At 51.4% G+C, this 20,950-nt stretch overlaps 2 protein-coding genes across 2 annotated transcripts; both read left to right on the top strand.

Annotated features, from left to right (window-relative positions):
- Positions 1 to 2,440: 2,440 nt before the first annotated feature.
- LOC121835662 lies at positions 2,441 to 5,212 on the top strand. The gene is made up of 2 exons (XM_042290104.1): positions 2,441 to 3,007; positions 3,398 to 5,212. Exons 1-2 carry the CDS (start codon positions 2,441 to 2,443, stop codon positions 5,210 to 5,212), a joined length of 2,382 nt encoding a protein of 793 aa, XP_042146038.1.
- Positions 5,213 to 7,650: 2,438 nt separating this feature from the next.
- On the top strand, positions 7,651 to 18,751 carry LOC121836029. The gene is made up of 6 exons (XM_042290655.1): positions 7,651 to 8,009; positions 8,521 to 8,659; positions 9,679 to 9,873; positions 10,299 to 10,523; positions 12,448 to 12,790; positions 18,192 to 18,751. Exons 1-6 carry the CDS (start codon positions 7,742 to 7,744, stop codon positions 18,222 to 18,224), a joined length of 1,203 nt encoding a protein of 400 aa, XP_042146589.1. The 5' UTR covers positions 7,651 to 7,741; the 3' UTR covers positions 18,225 to 18,751.
- The last annotated feature ends 2,199 nt before the right edge of the window (positions 18,752 to 20,950 follow it).

The following is a 20,950-nucleotide window of genomic DNA, read 5'->3' as shown; positions in this document are numbered from 1 at the left end:
TTCAGCGCTCGTGGCTACCGGTTCGCACGGTTTTCTCGGGACGTGAAATTCTTTCTTTCTAGTCCAGTGGGCGGGGGTGTTTTTCGGAAAGTGGATAGGAAGTTCGTAGGCGTTGGCCACGGTTGGCGTCACCACCCCGTACGGGGGACAGCACCCTGTACAGCGGGTTCCGGCCTCCCAAACGATGTCCCACGCCAGCCAACTTCCGGACGGAGGAGCGACCCCCACGCCAGCAAAGCGACACCTGAGCGAGAGCAGCTCCGGCGAGTTCGCACACACAACATCAATGCTACAAGACGACGAAGGGGCCATGGACGGCAGCGTTCTCGGTAGCAAGGAGGACGGCGACTTCACAACAGTCAACAGAAAGAAAAAGAGGACTCGACACGAAGGATCTCAACGGAGCCAAGGTATCGTGAAACTTCCTAATACGGCACGCACCGTTCTGTTCGCGCCAACCGTTCCCGCCACGAATCTGAGGAAAATCAACCGCCAGCTGCTATCGGACGAACTGGAAGCACTGGCTCCCGGTCAGTTTAGCGAGGTACGAGTAAACACACGGAAAAACATAATAGCCACGGATGCGAGGACGGAGGCGGGGGTGCTAGAGCTCCTCATTCTGACCAAAATATGCGGGGTGCCTGTACGAGCTTTTCTCCCTCGCTCGAAGAACTCAAGAGTAGGGGTAATTTCGGACGTCGACACCGATATCACCGAAGACAGGCTGAGTAAGATAATCGGCAGCGGAGTGAGCGTCGTGCAAGTTAGGCGGCTAGGCAAAACGCAAGCAGTCAAGGTTGTGTTTGAGGGTGACACGCTTCCTGCCCACGTCAAGATTGGATTAGTAAGGCACAGCGTTAGGCCTTTCGTCCAGCGTCCCCTACAGTGCCGACAGTGCTTTCGCATCGGACACGTAGTGGCAACCTGTCCTAACAGCGCCATTTGTCCCAAATGCGCACAGGCTCATGGTGAAGAAAACTGCACTTCAGCACAGAAGTGCGTAAATTGTCAGCGAGCGCACGAAGCAACCTCAACGGAGTGCCCAAAGCTCCAAAAGGAGAAGGAGACCTGCAAGGTCAAGGTGCGAGAGAACATCACGTTCCTGGAAGCGGCCAAGGTAGTCGAGGAACAGCGAAAAATCAAAAGGCGCAACAATCAACATGTAGAGAAACCCGGAGCGGGCACCTCGCAGCCTAAAAGTCAGACCGCCGCGCAAGGCGTGGACCCTGGGGTACAAGGCAGTTCTAATCCGGCAGGGGCAGCAAAGGCCGATAACCTACACAACGGTGGCAGGGACAACCACGCTAGGGGTCTCACCTATCGCGATGTCACTCAGGGCTCCCCCCCAAATCCGGCGGCGGATAGAAAAAAGCCACGTTACCATCCCGAGACACAGGGGATACTGTCAAAGCAAGGGACGTCAATTCCAGAGTCCGCTGAGCGGTCTACCGCGAGCAAATTTATCAGCTTGGTGTTCAACACAGTGCGCCGGCTCCTCGAGCTGTTGCCGCCATCGGAGTTCCGCACAACACTAAACAGTCTTCTCTTCCTGGAGGGCCTCCTTGGGGCTGTCTTCTAGATGGGCAGCACATAGAAGCAAGCAAGGTACGGGATGGCAGCACAAACCCCCAGAAGAAACGCAATCACTCGAACGGCACCGACCGTCCTACAGTTTAATGCCAGAGGCCTCAACGCCAAGCACAGTGAGGTTAGCCTGCATCTGCAAAGCAACCCAAGCCCGGTGCTGGCATTGACGGAAGCGGGACTGCCGGGCAAAAGATCGCTACCTGGATACTTTAGACTAACGACACAGTCAATACCAGGATTTCCACATGGAAGCGCGGTATTATTTATACGGAAGGAAATACCGCATGTACAACTCGATACCAGCCAACTTTGCACGATCTCAGCAGAGTTCGTGGGAGATGAGCATCGGGAACCGAACGTTCGCCATTCTTTTGGGATATGTACGACCAAATGGCACAGAACTGCCGAGCGAGGAAATTCTGGCATGGTGTAAGGACCGATCAGAGGAGTTGCTTATATGCGGCGACTTCAACGCACATAATGTGGCTTGGGGAAGTGCTCGAACAGACAAGAGGGGGGACGCCCTTATGACAGTAATAGAGCAGATGGGACTTGCGGTGGCGAATGATGGACGGCCGACGTTCTTCAGGCCTCCGAACTCGTACAGTGTTCTTGACGTGACAGCGCACTCGCCATCCCTGGAGATGAAGTGGGAGCTAGCCCCGGACACACGGGGAAGTGATCACTTCCCCATCCACATCACCATCAAGGGGTGTCAGGGGGCAAGGAAAGTCTTGCGTACGTGCACTAACTGGGACGTTTTTCGAGCAGCGCTGGATTTGAGCCAAAAAGAAATTCCAGCAGCTATAATTCAAGCGTTACAGAAGGCCACACGCACTACTTCCGTCACAGAATGGCTCCCAAAGCCGGACCTCACATTTTTAAACCTTCGAGCGGCACGAACCAGGGCGCAGAGGAGGTACCGCCGGACGGGAGAGCCCGAGGACAAGACCAGTTTCAACAGGGTTTCGGCCAAGCTGCGAAGACACGCAAAGGTGCTGGTCAGGAATCGATGGAAACTCATGTGCAAGAATGCCAACGCACACTCGTCCATGAGCTGTGGACCGTCCTAGGGACAATGACTGGGAAAAGCCGTTCAAGACATACCCTGCAGGTCTTGGCGCTGGCGGCCAACGAAACACCAGAAGCAGCAGCGGAGAGTCTGTGCGCCCTGTACGCCCCGGCAGAGGCGGCGGGAAGACCTGGGGTACCAAACACCGCGTCGGGACCTCTAGATGCCCAGTTTACAGTCCAAGAACTGCAGAGTGCCCTTCGCAGATGTCGGAAGAAGAGCGCAGCCGGACCCGACGGAGTCCCGTACCAGGCACTCACGAACCTCACCGAAGTGGCCCAAGATGCCCTGGTCAAATGGTTCAACGCTATATGGAACTCCGGGGACGTCCCAAACGAGTGGAAAAAAGCAATGGTGGTGCCTTTGCTCAAGGCAGGGAAACCGCCAGGAAAGGCAGAGTCATACCGCCCAGTTTCACTAACCTCGTGCATAAGCAAGTTATTCGAGAGGATGGTGCAAGCTCGGATATGCTGGTACCTGGAAGAACATCACTCTCTCCCGAACTGCATGACCGGTTTTAGGAGAGGGCTGGCAGCCCAAGACAGTATCCTGGACCTAACAAGTGATATTGAGGACAACAAGAACAGGCGGAGGAACACGATTGCGGTGTTCTTGGACGTGGAACGAGCTTACGACAGCGTGCCGCTCCCTACAGTCCTTAAGAGAATGACTGAGATCGGCCTGACCGGTAAAATTCAAAAGTTCCTGGCAAATTTTTTAACCGGGCGAAAAATTCAGATCAGGTCCGAAGGTACAGTGTCCTCGCCAAGGGTGCTGCACAGAGGGTTGCCACAGGGAAGCGTGTTGAGCCCGGTGCTCTTTAACATCGTGATGGCTACACTACCGAACGCCATCCCACCAACCGCACTCCCGGTACAAGTGTCTATCTATGCAGACGATGTGTGCCTCTGGGTGGCAGGAATATACACAACACAGATACACCGGAGCATACAAGACGCCACGCAAGCAGTAGACGAGTTTTTGGCTGAATCGGGGTTGTCCCTGTCAAAGAGCAAGACCGTCTGGATGCCGGTACGGCGGAATGGAAGAAGGTTTCAACCGCCAAGCATCGTGTTAGCGGGGGAGAACGTCACAAAGGTCACCAAGCAGAGGTTCCTGGGAATCGTCATCACAAGCAGGTTGAGATGGGCACAAGCCGTAAAAGCGACATCGGAAACATGCAGGCATGCCATGAACGCTGTTCGCCGTATGACTGGAACCGCGTGGGGATGCACGGAGCGGACCATCACAGCTGCCCACACGGCGCTTGTAACGTCAAGGGTAATGTATAGACTCCCATACATGGCCCCATCTCGGACGGACCTGGAGAGGATGGAACAACGACATCGGCATGGACTACGAACAGCACTGGGGATTCCCAACGCTGCCAGGAACGACGCGGTCCTTCTGGAGGCGGGGACAGAGTCGCTCGCAAGACAGGCCAAAGGAAGGAGACTTCACCAGCTGGCGCGATTATCTATGACCCACCCGGGCAGATGGTTCCTACATCGAGTCCAGGCCCGGATGAAATCGCTATGGAGCGAGGCGGTAGAAGAGTTCCACAATGTCACGGACCCACTACCGACGAGGACGGACGAAGCAAGGATGGCTCCATGGGACGTAATCAAGGTGTCCAGTGACGTAAGAATCAAGCACCTGCGTTCCAAGAAAGATAGGCCAGGCATCGCTATCAGAGCAGCAGTTGAAGCACACTTGGAAGAACACCATAGGGGAAAGCTTCGAATATACACGGACGGGTCCGTAAACAAAGCAAGAACCTCCAGCACTGCGGCCTACTGCATACCAGAGAAAGGCTGGGAGTGGGGCGGGAGACTTCAAACACCCACATCTTCCACGGTGGCCGAACTGGTGGCCATCGATAAAGCCCTCCAAGCTGCCACCCTATTGCCACCACAGGGAATGGTGGTGCTCACCGACTCGAGATGCGCCCTTCAGAAGATTGCGAATGCAGAGTGCGGGGACCCAGCAACGACCGCCGTAAGAAAGTCACTAGCATCGTTGGAAGCACGCGGATCCACAGCGTGGCTCCAGTGGATTCCAGGGCATGCGGGGATCGAAGGGAATGAACAGGCAGACAGGCTGGCCGCAGCTGCTCACTTGGAAATCCCGGCTGTCCCGTCACCGGCAAATCCGCAACAGGCTGCACTTGACGTCCGCTGGTACCTTTTAAATGCAAGTAACGAGCCGGCGCTGCCAAAAGGAGCCCTGTCTGGATTGTCACGGGCGGCAGAGACTCTGGTGCGACGCTTGCGCACAAACACGGCCAACACGAAGGCTTTTCTGGTCAAGATGGGAAAACGGCGGATGTCAGAATGCTCGCAATGCGACGAGGAAGAGACTGTGCACCACATTCTCCGCGCCTGCCCGGCATACGAAGCTCAACGAACTGTGCTGTATGAACAAATCGGCATGGATAATCCGGGAGCAACAGTCGATATCCTCTTCCCAGATGGACCTCGAAGGAAGTGTCAGAAAGTGTTCAAGGCGGTGCTGCGCTTCCTGCGGGAGATTGGCTTGATCGACCGACTGTAGTTGTATCTAAAACATAACAAAATAATGTTTTTTTTTTTTTTAACAGCTCTTTAAGAGCTCGTCACCTGCCCATGCCAGCTAATTGGGGCTAGGCTAACCTAGGTGACGTAAAACCTAAACGGCGCACCACCACCACCACGAGCCGCAGTTCACAGTTCACCCGTTGACGAGAGTGGAAAGTTCTATCGTTCGAAATACGGCTTCAGCCGGACGACGTGCACCACCTCGGGTCGCGGCTGACGTCTTGCAGATGGGCGCGTTCCGTCGGGGAGGACTTCGTAGTTAAGATCACCGAGGCGACGAAGCACTTTGTAGGGTCCAAAGTATCGTTTCAGCAATTTCTCACTGAGGCCGCGGCGACGGATGGGCGTCCATACCCACACCCTATCTCCGGGCTGGAAGTGGACGTCCCTGCGACGAAGGTTGTAGCGGCCGGCGTCGACGCGTTGCTGGTCTTGAATCAGGAGTCGGGCGAGCTGGCGAACTTCTTCGGCGCGTTGAGCAACCGCCTGGGCGTCGTCGCTCTCGTTGTCAGATGGCTCATGGGGCAGCATGGCGTCCAGCATGGTCGTTACCTTCCGACCATGTACCAGCTGGAAAGGGGTGAATCCAGTGGTCTCTTGAACCGCCGTATTGTAGGCGAACGTGACGTAGGGCAGCACCTCGTCCCACGTCTTGTGCTCTACGTCGACGTACATAGAGATCATATCGGCGATTGTCTTGTTGAGTCGCTCCGTCAGCCCGTTGGTCTGCGGGTGGTACGCAGTTGTACGACGATGGCTGGTGTGACTGAGTCGGAGGATTTCTTGGGTCAGTTGTGCCATGAACGATGATCCGCGATCTGTAATCAAAACTTCTGGAGCGCCGTGCCGGAGGACGATAGACTCAATGAAAAACTTGGCAACTTCCACAGCAGTCCCCGAAGGAAGAGATTTCGTTTCGGCGTACCGCGTGAGATAATCTGTGGCGACGATGATCCAGCGGTTCCCCGACGTCGAAGGCGGAAAAGGACCAAGTAGATCCATTCCGATCTGCTGGAAGGGTGCAGTTGGAGGAGAAATAGGCTGCAGGAGTCTGGCCGGCCTCGTCGGAGGTTTCTTGCGTCGCTGGCACTCGTGGCATGATCGTGTGTACAGGTGGACGGTCTTGGGGAGCTTGGGCCAGTAATACTTTTCACGAATACGGGCCAGTGTCCGGCTGTATCCAAGGTGTCCGGACGTCGGGTCGTCGTGACATGCTTGAAAGATCTCCCCTCGAAGGTCGGTCGGTATTACCAGCAGCCACGGCGAGTTGTTGTTCCCGAAGTTTTCTTTGTAGAGTACACCTTGCCGAATGGTGAAGGTCGGCACGGCTCGTGAGAAAACACGGGGTACGGTACCGCCGCGCCCTTCCAGGTGCTCGATTAAGGCTCGCAGCTCCGGATCGTCTCGTTGACGTCGTGCCATGTCATCGGTGTTCACTGCCCCTAGAAAGCACTCGTCATCGTCGTCGTCGCTGCTGCCGGAAGGTGTTTCGACAGGGGCCCTGGACAGGCAGTCAGCGTCGCTGTGCTTGTGTCCTGACTTGTAAACCACAGTCATGTTGAACTCTTGTAGCCGGAGGCTCCATCGAGCGAGGCGTCCTGACGGGTCCTTGAGGTTCGCAAGCCAGCAGAGCGAGTGGTGGTCCGTGACTACGCGGAACGGGCTTCCGTACGAGTACGGACGAAACTTCGTGATTGCCCAGACGACCGCAAGGCATTCTTTCTCAGTCGTGGAGTAATTTCTCTCTGCCTTGGACAGTGTCCGACTTGCGTAGGCGATGACTCGTTCGGTGCCTTCTTGTACTTGAACTAGTACCGCGCCAAGTCCTGCGTTACTTGCGTCAGTGTGAATCTCGGTGTCCGCATCCTGATCGAAATGTCCAAGAACCGGAGGCGTCTGGAGTCGTCGCTTCAGCTCGTCGAATGCCTGCTGCTGTTCCTCGGCCCATTCGAACCTCTCGGCGTCCTTCGTGAGGTTTGTGAGCGGTGCGGAAATCCGTGCGAAATCCCGAACGAAGCGACGAAGTTCGTGACCCTGCGCGCGGCAATATTGACGTCGGATACGTCGCGATCCTGGCGGTTGACCGTAGAGATGCTGGGGAAAAGCGCGAGCGAACACGAGTGTCGCTGTCGTCGCGGCGTCCCAACCCCTGGCTTCTGAAGCTTCCGTGCACTGTCAAGCCGGAGAGCGACCTGCGGCGAAACAGGCGTCTGCTACATCCACCACAACTGCTGTGACACCACCAGGATCGCGATCGGCGACAGCGTGACGATTTAGTGACGTCATCGGGCGGCAATCGAGGCACCACTTTTTTGGACGCGTTCCAGACACCAGAAGTACCTATTCTAAAAGGGGCCCTCTGCCGAGTTGCACGATGTTGACACACACAGACAAAGAAGACGACAGTCGCGACGTTGCGGCTTCGGGGCTCCCTGATCGGCTCCATCGGCTTGTAACGTCTGAAAGATAGGCATGTTCCACGTGGGGACATGTCGTTAAGAGCTGTATGCATGTTCATGCCGAGTTCAAGCGCGAGTCGCACGGTGTTCCATCTCTGCCCTCTGTTTACCTTTCAGTCGGCGAAGATCCCCAGGACGGGAACCGCCGCGGAGAGTCAGCACGCACCGACAGGACGGCCTCCGAAGACCCGACGCCGGCGTCTCATGCGAACCAGAATCGAAGCGTGGCCCCGACGGCCGCCGCGGTCCTGGACGACCTCTGGGAGGACGTGGACGATCAGCTCACTCAGGATGCTTCGTCGTCGCCGGTCATAGGTTGGCGGCGAGGGGATCGCGGTCGGCTGCCTTCGAGCGGAGACGCGCAGTCGGGGACAGCTGCTAAGAGTAAAGTGCAAGCTGTTCCCAACTCTTGCCACTTTAGCATAGCGAACGCTGGCGAGGAGGTCACCTCCTCTGAAGTGCTCGCTCTTTTAAAGTGGAAAGAGCTTGGAGGGACTTCTACTTTACTCTTAACCTTTAACCGTATATAGATATTCAGCGGAAAATTTGGAGGATATTGTTACATTTCATTTGTTTTACGACCGTTTTAAGGGGGGAGGGGCGCATAGAAGTACATGGCCTACGTCACCTAGAATGATCAGAGCCCATGGATAGCCTAGCTTCTTTGTTTCCATAGAACGTCATCACGCTATGATGTCGCAAACTCAGAATTTATGGCCCGAGCTTGTCACCGAACGACACACATGGTGTCGATAAGTGCACGTGTTCCGCCTCCAGGTTCGATTATAAGTGCTAATCGAGGAACGCATGTGATACCGTGTCGCAGAGCAATGGGTGACGGTAACCGACGGCCACCTGCCGAGATCCGCCGTGGCCGCGGGGTTCGACAACGGGTCGCTCTTGTACGCGGGCCGCGCCGAGCACCAGTCGTTTTGGACGCCCTGCCTTGTCGTGCGTGGGTCAAGGCAAGTAACCGGCCGTTTTGTTCTGCTGGCCAACCTTTTCGGTCAGAGCACAAAACGTGAAGCCTCGGTAGTGTCCTGTTTTGCTCGAGACAACATATTGTTAGAATATTCGCTCCAATTAAAAAATCATTTCTAGTGCGATTCCTTTTAACTGTTTATTCAGATTCATATTTATTTAAAAGGTTACACTGATTACGTAAGGGAATACATGAGAATGAGCCGTCCGCAAAGCGGTAGGTTGGGCTCGCCGTCTCGGAAGAAATGCCCTTCTCCATGGGCGAGGGCGGTCGCCTTCGAACCTTGCTTGCAGACCCGAGCTCGCGGCTTGGGTTTCACGGCAGAGAGGGGGCCTCTCTGCCGTGAAACCCGAGCCGCGCGCTCGGAGATCCTCCAGGGATCGTATAGCAACTTCTGTCTGGGAGCAGCCAGGTTCGGAGGCCACCTACAAGCTTTTGACTTGCTTTCCGATTTAAATCTCCTGATTGCTAACAATATTGTCTGGTGATCGTCCTTGATTTGAGAGCAGCGAAACAAAATAAGTCACCTGGAGTCCAGGCGCTCCCGTCTGGATGACTTTTGTCCCGTTTCAATGACTTCTGTGACGTCGGGGAGGCATGGCGCGTTCATTGCCCCCCTCAACCGGAAAGTCCGCTTCAGATAATCTGATTTTCTAAAATATTAGTCGTGCGGTATAGCGCGATAAGCATCGTCATTAAAACTGGGACGCCAATATTGATGATGGTGATGACACCATCAACATCCGCTATTCGCTGACGTTTTGAACCTCACATCTGAGGCGAATACTCCTCAAGCCTTTTCCGTTTCCCAAGGCTCGATCACCTGTAACGATGAGGTCGACAAATAATGTACAATCTTCTCTAAGTTAAATTTTTATTTAAAAAAATCGTTTGTTCTGGCTGTATGGTATACGGTGAAATAGACACCTCCTTTTGGACGGTATACCAGTAGGACCGCTCATCGTCCGCAACGATGATCTCGCGCGCCGTGGTGTTACGCAGGCCCTCTTGCCTGGTGAGTGTGGGCGAGGCGATGGTCTCCCGGATGCACTTCCAGTATCTGCTGGAGACCGATGGCCTGCTGTTCAGCTGGACCACGGCCGGTCGCGGCAGCGCCGTGCCGGACAACGCCGTCAGGGCAGACCAACGCGGCGGACAACTCGTCTTTGGAAGGATTCCGGGCGCTCATCTGGATAAGTGCGTGGAGCGTCGCCAAATTCAGCAAGCTGTAGACCATTCCAACAATCACCTTCTGCGCTCTACAATCTTTGTCTGCTGGGCTGTGGAACCTGTTCGGAGCCTGCGCACTATATAGCTCTCCCCCTGGATAGTACGAAGGCACCCCAGCATCGAGCACAAAAGAACAAAATACCGACGGACGAAAGCCGACGGCTGTCCAGCCCTAACATATTTACTCTCGTTCACATTACAACCCAGATTTTCTGGAGCGAGCTTTCGCTTTTTAAAGTAAATGCCATTTGAAGTGTTTCCGCTCGTTTGTGTCTTGCCCTTCCTTATGACATCATACTGTGTTCGTCAATTAATGCGCTTGCTTAATTAAGTGCTCACTTCTGTCTCGCTAAGAAATGACTTCCGCCCCCCTTCACGTTCCTCCGGCACAGACCGTCTCCCGTGGGCCTGCTGAACCCGTTCAGGCGCATGCTGTACGGTCCCGACAGCGGCGCGCCGAGGACGGTGCCGGCCTTCGAGGTGCTGTCCAAGCTCCCGGACCTGTACCCCAACGAGCGCTGGCTTCTCACTTCGACGGGCATGAGCCCCCTCTGGGCATTGGAAGCGGTCCCCCGACAGCGACGAAAATCTCTCGTCGTCGGCAGAACCGCCATTCGGTGAGTCCTCTTGATCGAGAGCCATGCTTCATTTCTATGATGTGACCGCCTGGCAAAAACTTTCACAACTGATTTTCAATTACTTTAAATAATAAAAAAATTCCATTATGTGTAGGTGATGTACTGAGTAACGAAGTCTCTAATATCAAAACTCACTGGCAAATAAATACAAAATAAAAAACGCAGGGCATGGCGAGTTTTGAACATCTTATTATCGCTCACAGCGCAGCACTAGTCAATAAGCAGAAGAACGAATCCCGCAAAAAGAAGCGCAAACTAATAAGTCACGCCCAACGTTTCTGCGGCTGTGACGTCACGCTGCTACGGTGACGTTGCTGTCGGCACAGCGCATGCGCAGAACGCTCATTTCACGCGAATCTAGTTTCTGCCCACGCGCATTGCCCGCACTTGGTACCAGGGTTGCCAGGTTTGGCTATTAATAGCCAAATTGGGCTATTTTGTTATGCATTTGGCGTCGAAATGAGGCGGCTGCCTATGTGGCTATATTTGTGCTATTTCAAAGTGTAACGCGGCTTTTTTTTTTTTGCTTAATTAGAGTAGATGTACAAAAGTCATTTCAGCATGGGCACAAAGCGAGAGTCCACCGTTTCAGGATTCCCGCTTTCAGGGATTTTCTGTGTGAAGATGCGTGAGCGTCGCAAGATCATATTAGCTCCAGTGAGCTACCGTCTTAGATTCAGCTCCGAAGACATCGCTTTTGTATTTATTGTGGCTTATCTTATGCTCCCAAGTTTTTTCTCCTTCTTACGCCGTCTCTTATCTCCCCGAGTTTTCCACCATCCTCGTACAGGAGGCACCTCTTCCGAGGAGAAAGGACACTAAAGGAGGCTCAAGACGTCCAGCAAACTTTCATGCCGTCGGATAACGCGTGATGTATTTAATATGACAAAGGAGGTTTTTTGCGAAACATAGACGTTTCTTAAAGCAGAATGAGCCATAACAAAACACAATCGATTTAGAACAATGAATAATCTGAACAAGGCCATGTTTCCGTTGTTATCCGAGCTTGCCGTCGCGCTCCTGGCACTGCACAAGTCGAAGGCCGCCGTGGAGAGAGTATTCAGTCACGGGTCCCTCACATAGACCTAAGGAACAAAATGTTCCTTCGAACTCTTCAAAACATCCTCTATGTAAAGCTTGCTTTCTTGGACAGAAATGAGTGATGTAAGGACACCAACCCCGCTGAAGAATGTTTTGCCCGTTTTACCACCGAAATCATGTATGAAGCTTGTCAGCCGAGCACGAGCGAGTGCTTCATAAGATATATGTTTCTGTAGAAACGCGTGTGAAAAATTTTAATACTTGTTTGTGTTTGAAATAAAATTTTGTAGTGCATTTCAAGATGTGTAGATCTTGCAAACTGCTCGTTACCCTAGATATGCAGACGCCGTCCCTTTACCTTGAGCTCGTACATTCGAGCGCACAATTTTTTGGGCTCTGCAGATATTTCAATTATGCCTACTTTTGGGCTCTATGAATTTCTTGAATTTGGCCACTTTTGGGCTACACCTTTTGGCATTTGGTGGTTTGAGCTAGAACCTACCTGGCAACCCTGCTTGGTACGTGCAAATGCTGACTTGCTTGTTACGGGTTGGTCTACACGTATACGACGCTTGAAACGCAATATATAGACCTGACTGTGATAGTTAATTCAGCTTCGGTGGTATGGGATGTGAGAAGGTACGATCAGGGATCGATGGTAGGATCACTGTTATGTTATATTTTGTTTCGTCCAGATAAACGCAACATATCAGAGGCGCTATGCATGGTACTCGGCGGAGCGCCATGACCATATCCTCTGTCGTATGAGGTTCCAGTGCCTCTGGTTGTACGTTCATCTGGACAAGCGTTGAAGAATAAACAGAGAATCGCGGCACTTCTTTCTTCGTGCCCCGTCCTGCAGGGGACGTCTGCTGCCGTGCTCGGCTGACGACCGCGGCTGCCACGTGATCGACCCGGAGAAGCAGTCGGGTCGCTGTCAGCTGGCGCTCACGTACGAGTACCTGGCCCTCTCTCGCGGCATCCGGTACCGCTGGCAGCAGTTGAGGGCCCACGGACCGCTACCGTCCACCTATGTGGTCATAGGCCACACGGTCCATGGGCTTCGACTGTCCGTCGGCAGAAGGACTACGGGGAACGGCACGGTGTTAGGCCTCGTCGTTTTTTCGAGGGCCACCAGAGTCCTGCCTAAGATGATGAGTTGCGACGTCGACCGCCGGATTGTTGTCTTCGAGAGGAGCTTTCAGGTTCGTGGCTACAATCGTATATATCTTGATAATGAACTTTACGCAGGGCGACACGCAGTTCCGTAGAGTGTTCTTTAATAGACCCTGGTTCAGGCAGCGCCTGAGTTTAACTGATACACTCTTAACTCAGAGCAATGCGATAAGGCCTGCGATAAGGCCTGCGACGTCGCAGCGTCCTTACATGCACGTTCCCTGCGATTGCGTCCTCGATGTGTTGGCCCTTGGGCCGGGTCGAGGATCCCACTGTCAATGACTAATGTGTTGGTTTTGTCTTCTATATGGCACTGCTCAGCCTAAGAGCCATTTATTCCGTTCAAGTACGCATTTACGTCGGTACGACGTCGTCTTATCTATAGAATATTCTTTAACCGCATTGTGTGCCTTCATTTGCAGTCAGTGATAAAATTTGGTGGAACGCTTGGTGAAAACATTATATAACACGTATGATGTCCAGACTGGTTCCCCATGCCTGAAAAACACCGGTGTGCAGCACGCGCTTGAACATATAGATTTGGCAGCCTTGTAATGACATGTTCTTGCCCACACAAGCATGCATGTCATGGCGGTGGCCTAACCATATGTCGAATGGTTCTTCTTCGCTGTCACATTAAAAAAAAAGGAAGTCATTGCCTTGTTCATGCACTCTTAAAGAAGAAGGTCTCTATACTTATATAGACCTTCTTCTTTAAGAGCGCCGCCACCTTAAGAATTGTGGCGCCGACGACGCCGTCTAACGACTTAAAACTTGAAATCCCGGCTGATTTTGGCAGCATAACTATCTGAATAAAAGGTTAAAAAGCGCGAACAAACGAGGACAAAAAAGAAACACGGACGACAGGACAAACGCTTCACTCTCAACTGGTTTTTATTAACACCATTGTCACCTATATATACACATTGCCCAAACCACATCGGATTCAATCGCGACAATCAGAGCCAACCTTCCAGAAACACCATCTCACTCTGGAGCAAATACAATGACGGAGCGCTGACGCAATTGTTTTCTTTCTTTTTTATGAAGAATGCCTCTATAATCTCTCTTTCCGTTTTTTCCTTTGCCTTTCTTAAAAACTTTGTGCCAGTCAGGTCAGGTTTACATCCACATCGCCTACAATGGTCAGCGAGATGGCCCCCCGCGTTGTTGTGCACACACAAATTATGTTCACGTGCTCTTTCATTGAAGCAGCGCCCAGTCTGCCCAATGTAGACTCTGCCACAACTAAACGGAATCTCGTACACCACATTGGTGACGCACGCAGTATATTGCACCGCGTGTTTCTTGGAGCACGGTGCCTTCTTCTGCCTTGTCAACATCGGACATATCCTGGCTAGTTTACACGGTGCAGAAAAAACCACGTCAATGTCGTATCTACCAGCTACCTTTTTTAGATTATGAGATACGGTATGCATGTACGGAATGACTTGCACTCGTTTCCTTTCTTTACGTGCCTCGCTGCCTTTTTTACTTCTTTTTAGCTTTTGAAGAAGGCTCTCACAACAACTAGAGATTAGATTAGGGGGTACCCCGCGTCTGTAAACCTTTTTGATTGTCGTTCAAAACTGATTTTCATCTGGTGGTTGCAACTCTTTTCCAGAGCCGCACTTATGGTACGTTTACACCTGAAAAGAAATCCGCTGCCGCGGGAGCGGATCCGCTCCCGGCGGCGGCGGCGACGAGCGGGTTGTGTTTACATCTACTGCCTTCGAGCAGCAGCGGTTCCCGTAACATCTCGTCAAATATGACGAGAAGGCGCGAGAGTTCCCGCCTCGGCTCTCTCTCCCGGGCGTTGCTGCTCCCGGAAGAACGCGCCCCCGTGACGTAGGCAGCGTCGCGCCGCGCAAGAATGTCACTTCCGGTCAGCGAAACGCCTCGTTCGGCGGCAGAAATAGGTCCTGGACCAAAACGGCTCGCCGCCGCGTTTCCCGCCCAGCGTTTCGCCCCAGCGGCAAAAGGTGGGCGGATCCGCTAGCGGATCCGCAAGTGTAAACGTACCATTAGACATGTCAAGGCTATACCCCTCTTTACCAGTTTAGAGTGAGCACTTTCAAACAACACCAGGCTTTTCTTAGTGCGCAAACAATACTGCTAAAAGACAGGTTCTTCAGAAAAAAGGATCAAAATGTTTAAAAACTGAATGCAGTTATTCACAGGCAATTCCCAGGTAAAATTAAGTCCGCCTGACACCTCCCTAAACAGTCCGACAATCTTCTCAACCGTTTTATCCAAACCCGAATCTGTATCTAAAATTAAAAAATAGTCATCTACGTATCTGTACGTCTTTAAAACATGGAAATCTGCAAGTCTATCTGAAATTTGCCGGTCCAGGGATGCCAAAAAAAAATGCCCAAAAAGACGTACAGATACGTAGATGACTATTTTTTAATTTTAGATACAGATTCGGGGTTGGATAAAACGGGTGAGAAGATTGTCGGACTGTTTAGGGAGGTGTCAGGCGGACTTAATTTTACCTGGGAATTGCCTGTGAATAACTGCATTCAGTTTTTAGACATTTTGATCCTTTTTTCTGAAGAACATGTCTTTTAGCAGTATTGTTTGCGCACTAAGAAAAGCCTGGTGTTGTTTGAAAGTGCTCACTCTAAACTGGTAAAGAGGGGTATAGCCTTGACATGTCTAAGTGCGGCTCTGGAAAAGAGTTGCAACCACCAGATGAAAATCAGTTTTGAACGACAATCAAAAAGGTTTACAGACGCGGGGTACCCCCTAATCTAATCTCTAGTTGTTGTGAGAGCCTTCTTCAAAAGCTAAAAAGAAGTAAAAAAGGCAGCGAGGCACGTAAAGAAAGGAAACGAGTGCAAGTCATTCCGTACATGCATACCGTATCTCATAATCTAAAAAAGGTAGCTGGTAGATACGACATTGACGTGGTTTTTTCTGCACCGTGTAAACTAGCCAGGATATGTCCGATGTTGACAAGGCAGAAGAAGGCACCGTGCTCCAAGAAACACGCGGTGCAATATACTGCGTGCGTCACCAATGTGGTGTACGAGATTCCGTTTAGTTGTGGCAGAGTCTACATTGGGCAGACTGGGCGCTGCTTCAATGATAGAGCACGTGAACATAATTTGTGTGTGCACAACAACGCGGGGGGCCATCTCGCTGACCATTGTAGGCGATGTGGATGTAAACCTGACCTGTCTGGCACAAAGTTTTTAAGAAAGGCAAAGGAAAAAACGGAAAGAGAGATTATAGAGGCATTCTATATAAAAAAGAAAGAAAACAATTGCGTCAGCGCTCCGTCTTTGTATTTGCTCCAGAGTGAGATGGTGTTTCTGGAAGGTTGGCTCTGATTGTCGCGATTGAATCCGATGTGGTTTGGGCAATGTGTATATATAGGTGACAATGGTGTTAATAAAAACCAGTTGAGAGTGAAGCGCCTGTCCTGTCGTCCGTGTTTCTTTTTTGTCCTCGTTTGTTCGCGCTTTTTAACCTTTTATTCAGTAATGGACCAACTAGCCCAAACCCAAGTTTTAATATAACTATCTGGTTAGGCAACGGTGTGGGTAGGGGGGAATTTGGCTAGACTTTGCTATGGTGGGCTACAACAGTAACTTGGCTGGAACTTGTCCGGTGGAATCCAGCTGGCTCAAGCCATCACCTTACCTTCTCAAAAGGAGGACGAAGACGGTACGGGTGTTTTGATAGAGGTTACACAGCGAAGGTATATATGAAGAGTTTAATGCGGTCTGTGCAGGTAAGCTCTCGGTATTTGATAGCTGCGTGTTGAGTGGCTTCACGTAGACGTTTTTATACTCGTCACATGCCATAAAGCAGGGGTGGCCAAGCTGCGGCTCGCGAGCCGCATGCGGCTCTTCGCGTGTTGCACTGCGGCTCGCGGCTCCCTCCCCCCCCCCCCCCTCCCCCCCCCCCCCCCCCCCACACACACACACATACACCCACACCCTCCCGGTCACACGAGCACTTCCCCAAAAAGAGAAATGGAACGCGTTTTAAATCGAAAGACAGGTAGCGGTTTGGTAGTCTTGTGCTACTGCTACCTTACACACTCTAAAAAAAAGGGTATCACCTTACACCCTTTTGTCCCATATAATACACCCCAAAACTTCATTTCGACGTACAGCGCCCTATAGTCGAACAGACGGCACCAAATTTTACCAGGGGCTTGATAACGGTGCGATATAACTTATTAAATTGCTAAAGTATGTATCAAAGACCAAAGAAGGAAAACACGGAGCTTTTGCAGTACGGCCAAGAAAACTGCGATAATCTTTTTTGTAGTCAATAATACGTACATCAGCTATCTTAATAAGTTGTACCACACGGCTATCAAGCCCCTCGTAAACTTTGGGGCCGCCTGTTCGATTATGGAGCGCTCTACGTCGAATTGAAGTTCGGGGGTGTATTATATGGGACAAGGGGTGTAATAATACACCTTTTTTTCTGAGAGTGTACGTACAGTTCAACTACTTTTGACTCTGATAGATTGAAAGTAGTTCGACTTTCGTTTATTGCTTTAGACAAAAGTTTGCCCCCCCCCTCCCCTCCCCCCACGGCTCTCGGAAGTTTCGTCGTTTTGTTTGAGGCTTTTAGGCCGGGTTAGCCTTACCACCCCTGCCATGAAGCAATAGCGCCTTGCAGTGATAACTATATTCGGAGCACCTGCACCGGGTTGGAATCGCTTCTCTTGCCTTAGACGAAGTAATCGTGAGCACAAACGTGACGATGAGTCTGATATAAAGACCTCGCGATTAAAGCTCGCAATCGACTGACGTCATAAATAAGAATCCTTGGGGAAACTGTGAAGCTCAATGACATTGCAGTCACACTCGTGCTGCAGCTTCCCGTGCCCATCGCTTACTTTCCGTGGTTGTTCTTATGCTTATTAAAATTATGTGTGCATCCGGCGACTACGCAGTGACAACCAGACAACCGTAGGTTTCCGAAAATTGTAACACAGTAAAAAGCTGGGTACTAACTCACACACGACATCCGTTTCTAATCCTTTTCGCCCGTACCCTTGGCGCTTGCATACCCTGCGTCAGCGGGCAATCCACGAACGCACCAGGTCGAGGGTACGTCGGTTTCGCGCTGGTACGAGGTTATGCGAGAGACGTCTATAGTTTTTGCAATATTTGGTTGTGGAAGGAAGCAGCGATGTTTTTTGCGCCTGAAAAGTGTACGTCTCGATAAAATAACATAACTAAGGTGTGCCTACGTATATATTCATTTAACGCACGAAGGAAAAATTAGTAGTGCTCCTCAAGAAGCCGGACTTTTTAAACTTAGGCTCTTGACGTGAATGCGAGTATGGGAGTCTCTAGTTATTCTGATAGGTTCTTTCATGGCGCAGAAGTGACGTGTCGTCGTGTTGTCTTTTCCGTGTTTCTGTCAATTGTTTTGCCTTCTTGCACCTCTTTGCAGATCCTCGTCAAGCTTCCCTCCAACGCTGTCTGAGGTTTTATTTTTAGTTTTGTACGCTGCAAAAAGGTCATCCAAATACACAAAAAGATCAGCACATAAATATGCCGACGGCGCCACCAGCATTATATGGTCAGCTGCACTCGGGGCGGTGGTCCGCTATATTCCTCTAGTGACGTCAGTGGGCGCCATCCAAAAGCCCCCCGCCGTGCGATGTTTTTACGTGTTCCCAACGTCTCCGAGTTCAATTATAAAACTGGCCGGACATTCCGTGTGCACGATGCTTCGCTCAAGTCCCATCGTCCTATTTGTATCCTAGTGTCATGTAACCAATGAACTTTGTTGTTTAACATATAATTTAATAAAAAAAAAGAATGCATTGCCACGCACGACTTGTGGTTTGAACATTTTATTGGCGTAGGCTAGGGAATCAGGTGGCGGCTAATAGGTGAATTTCGACAATCTTGGATGACAATACATAACCCCCCTCTTTCTCGTTTTTTTTTTACTTCCTAACTTTTCCTATTTTTAATGTTCCTTGTTCGTTGCTATTCTATTTTACTTGCGTCAATGTATATACTGCCGCGCGCCAAGTAGGCGGCGCGGCCGTAGCCTAACGGTTATCGCGCTTGCCTCCCACGCGAAGGGCCAGGGTTCGATTCCTGGCCGCGGCTATGCATTTTTGTTAACACTGTAATGTGATGTTCTGGTGAAATCGAGAACCGTCTGGCTGATTCGAGGTTAGAATGTTCCACACGCCGAACCTTCTACGCCGATTATTCCAGAAGCCCACATGTGTACATAAGGGGCTCCGCGTGGCGATCTGCAGTCAGTTTTCGCCCCAGCGTTCGACTGTGCTGCTACGCCGACTTCGACGCCCGCGACGCTCTGTTATTATCTTTGTACCCTTTTATTTTTCGGCACAAGTTCGCCACATTAAACGTTTATTTCTCCCTGTTTATTTCCTGTTTTCTTTTGGTCACCACCCGTGACAATACCCGCACTGTGGTCGGCCTTCCACGGTTTGCGAAGATATATACATTATGACGTACATAGTAGGATGCCTGCTTTCACCGACGTAATATATTGAGGGTCTAGGACCACTGAATGTTCCCAGAGTGCCGAATTCCATTCAGTCCGTTTACCGGAAGTCAGTCTCGCAGAATCCAGTTCCCATTGGCTGGATTAGCTTGTGGCGGAAATGATCAGTCGGCCATTTTGTGAATCGGCCCAAAACAACAACAACAAAAAACTTACGTAAAAAGTATCCGCGTTACCACGGCTACGGTTGGTACGCACGGGTGGGAGCTCTGTGCATGGATGATTTAGAACCGAACAGAACGTGCGTTGAGATTCTCTAGTTCTTCTTTTTTTTTATGTCAAATAGCCGCTCTAGGGTGCCAGGACATTGAGGCACCCTAAGCCGCTCATCTGCTTAGCTGAAGAAGATTGCCGGCTCGTTTGCTCGCTCCAGTTGCGCTGGTGTTGCGTTTCAAACTCTACGCCTCAGACGCTAAGCCTAACACTCGAGAGAGAGAGAGAGAGAAAACCTTTATTTTCGCTCCAAGTCCGGAGCTCCCTTTTTTTTTTCACCATTCATCACCAAGCATGGTTTTGACATGTCGGACGAGGAGGGGCCATAGTGTAGCATCGAGTGTCTTGGGTGGGTTGGCCCACTCTGTCCAGGTCTGAGGGAGGTGGTGGGAAGAGAGGGGTGAAAGAAGTAGGTTACGCGACGTGTGGGCATTAGGGCAGTCCCACAAGTAGTGTATGTTAGATGGATAGCCGGTACAATGTGGGCAGACTGGTCGGCCAGGACGTCCTTGGATGAAGTGAGTGTAGTGTGGTGTCATGAGAGTCTGTGTTTGTGCACGTCTAATAAGGGTAGAGTCAGACCGGCTAAATATGAATGAGGGAGTGTGTAAAGTGGTGGTGTGTTGTCTGAGTTCGAGCAGCAAGGCTGTACGTTCCTTGTGCATTTGTTTCCGGTGTTCTTTGGGGTCATAGGGTTCGGGCCAGAGGGTGGGAGGTCCCGGATTAGAATTCTCTCGGGAGAGTGTGTGTGCTCGTAGATTTCCTCCCAGTCCCTGATGACCCGGTACCCATTCTATATTGATGTGTAGGTGCGGGTGTGCGTGAAGGTGTCGTTGTAGTATGGAGTGTATGTGGAAAGGTAAGTCATTGTCTCGAAAGCAGCGGCACGCTCCCTGGTTGTCTGTGCGGATAAGAATTGTATCGGGTGAGTGGGTATGTTCTGTGATGGCTTCGGCGATGGCGAGTATTTCTGCGGCCGTCGAGGAAGGGACTCCTTCGTGTTCACGGGATGAAGATGATCGGGGTCCAATCACTGCCGTTCTGCTCCTGGTAGGTGTGTGGCTCGCGTCTGTGTAGTAGACGTCTGTGTCTGAAGGGGTGCGAAACACTCGACTTCGATGTGTTTCGAAGCGAAGCGAGAGAGAGAGAGAGACAGAGAAAGAGAGGGGCGAGTCACGCACCGCTCAAAAGGAAAGAAAGAATATTTATAAAAACAAACCAGTGTCGCCACAGGCCAGGAACGTGGATTGAAGAACTCACACGATAACGAACGCTACTCTTTACGCGCTTCGCGTCGAACCCACAGGGCAGTGCCATATTGGAAATCTGGTTCTGAAACGAAGCTTGTCAGGGAACATTCCGTGGCTCTTGTTGCAGATTGGAAAGAATTTGAAGCTCACGAGAAACGAGAAGAAAGAAGAAGGCTCGAGGCACGAGCGGAACGAGGC

The sequence above is a fragment of the Ixodes scapularis genome, unplaced genomic scaffold, assembly GCF_016920785.2.
Source record: "Ixodes scapularis isolate PalLabHiFi unplaced genomic scaffold, ASM1692078v2 PGA_scaffold1__304_contigs__length_218370807, whole genome shotgun sequence".
NCBI classification, from domain to species: domain Eukaryota; kingdom Metazoa; phylum Arthropoda; class Arachnida; order Ixodida; family Ixodidae; genus Ixodes; species Ixodes scapularis.
This window is presented reverse-complemented; position numbering and strand designations above follow the sequence as displayed.

Coding starts and splice junctions, on each gene's coding strand:
- LOC121836029 (XM_042290655.1), top strand. CDS start 7,742: ATGCATGTTCATGCCGAGTTCAAGCGCGAGTCGCACGGTGTTCCATCT. Junction 10,524..12,447: donor GTCGGCAGAACCGCCATTCG/GTGAGTCCTCTT, acceptor CCCGTCCTGCAG/GGGACGTCTGCTGCCGTGCT. Junction 12,791..18,191: donor TCTTCGAGAGGAGCTTTCAG/GTTCGTGGCTAC, acceptor ACCTCTTTGCAG/ATCCTCGTCAAGCTTCCCTC.
- LOC121835662 (XM_042290104.1), top strand. CDS start 2,441: ATGGCTCCCAAAGCCGGACCTCACATTTTTAAACCTTCGAGCGGCACG. Junction 3,008..3,397: donor TCCCAAACGAGTGGAAAAAA/GCAATGGTGGTG, acceptor CGAAAAATTCAG/ATCAGGTCCGAAGGTACAGT.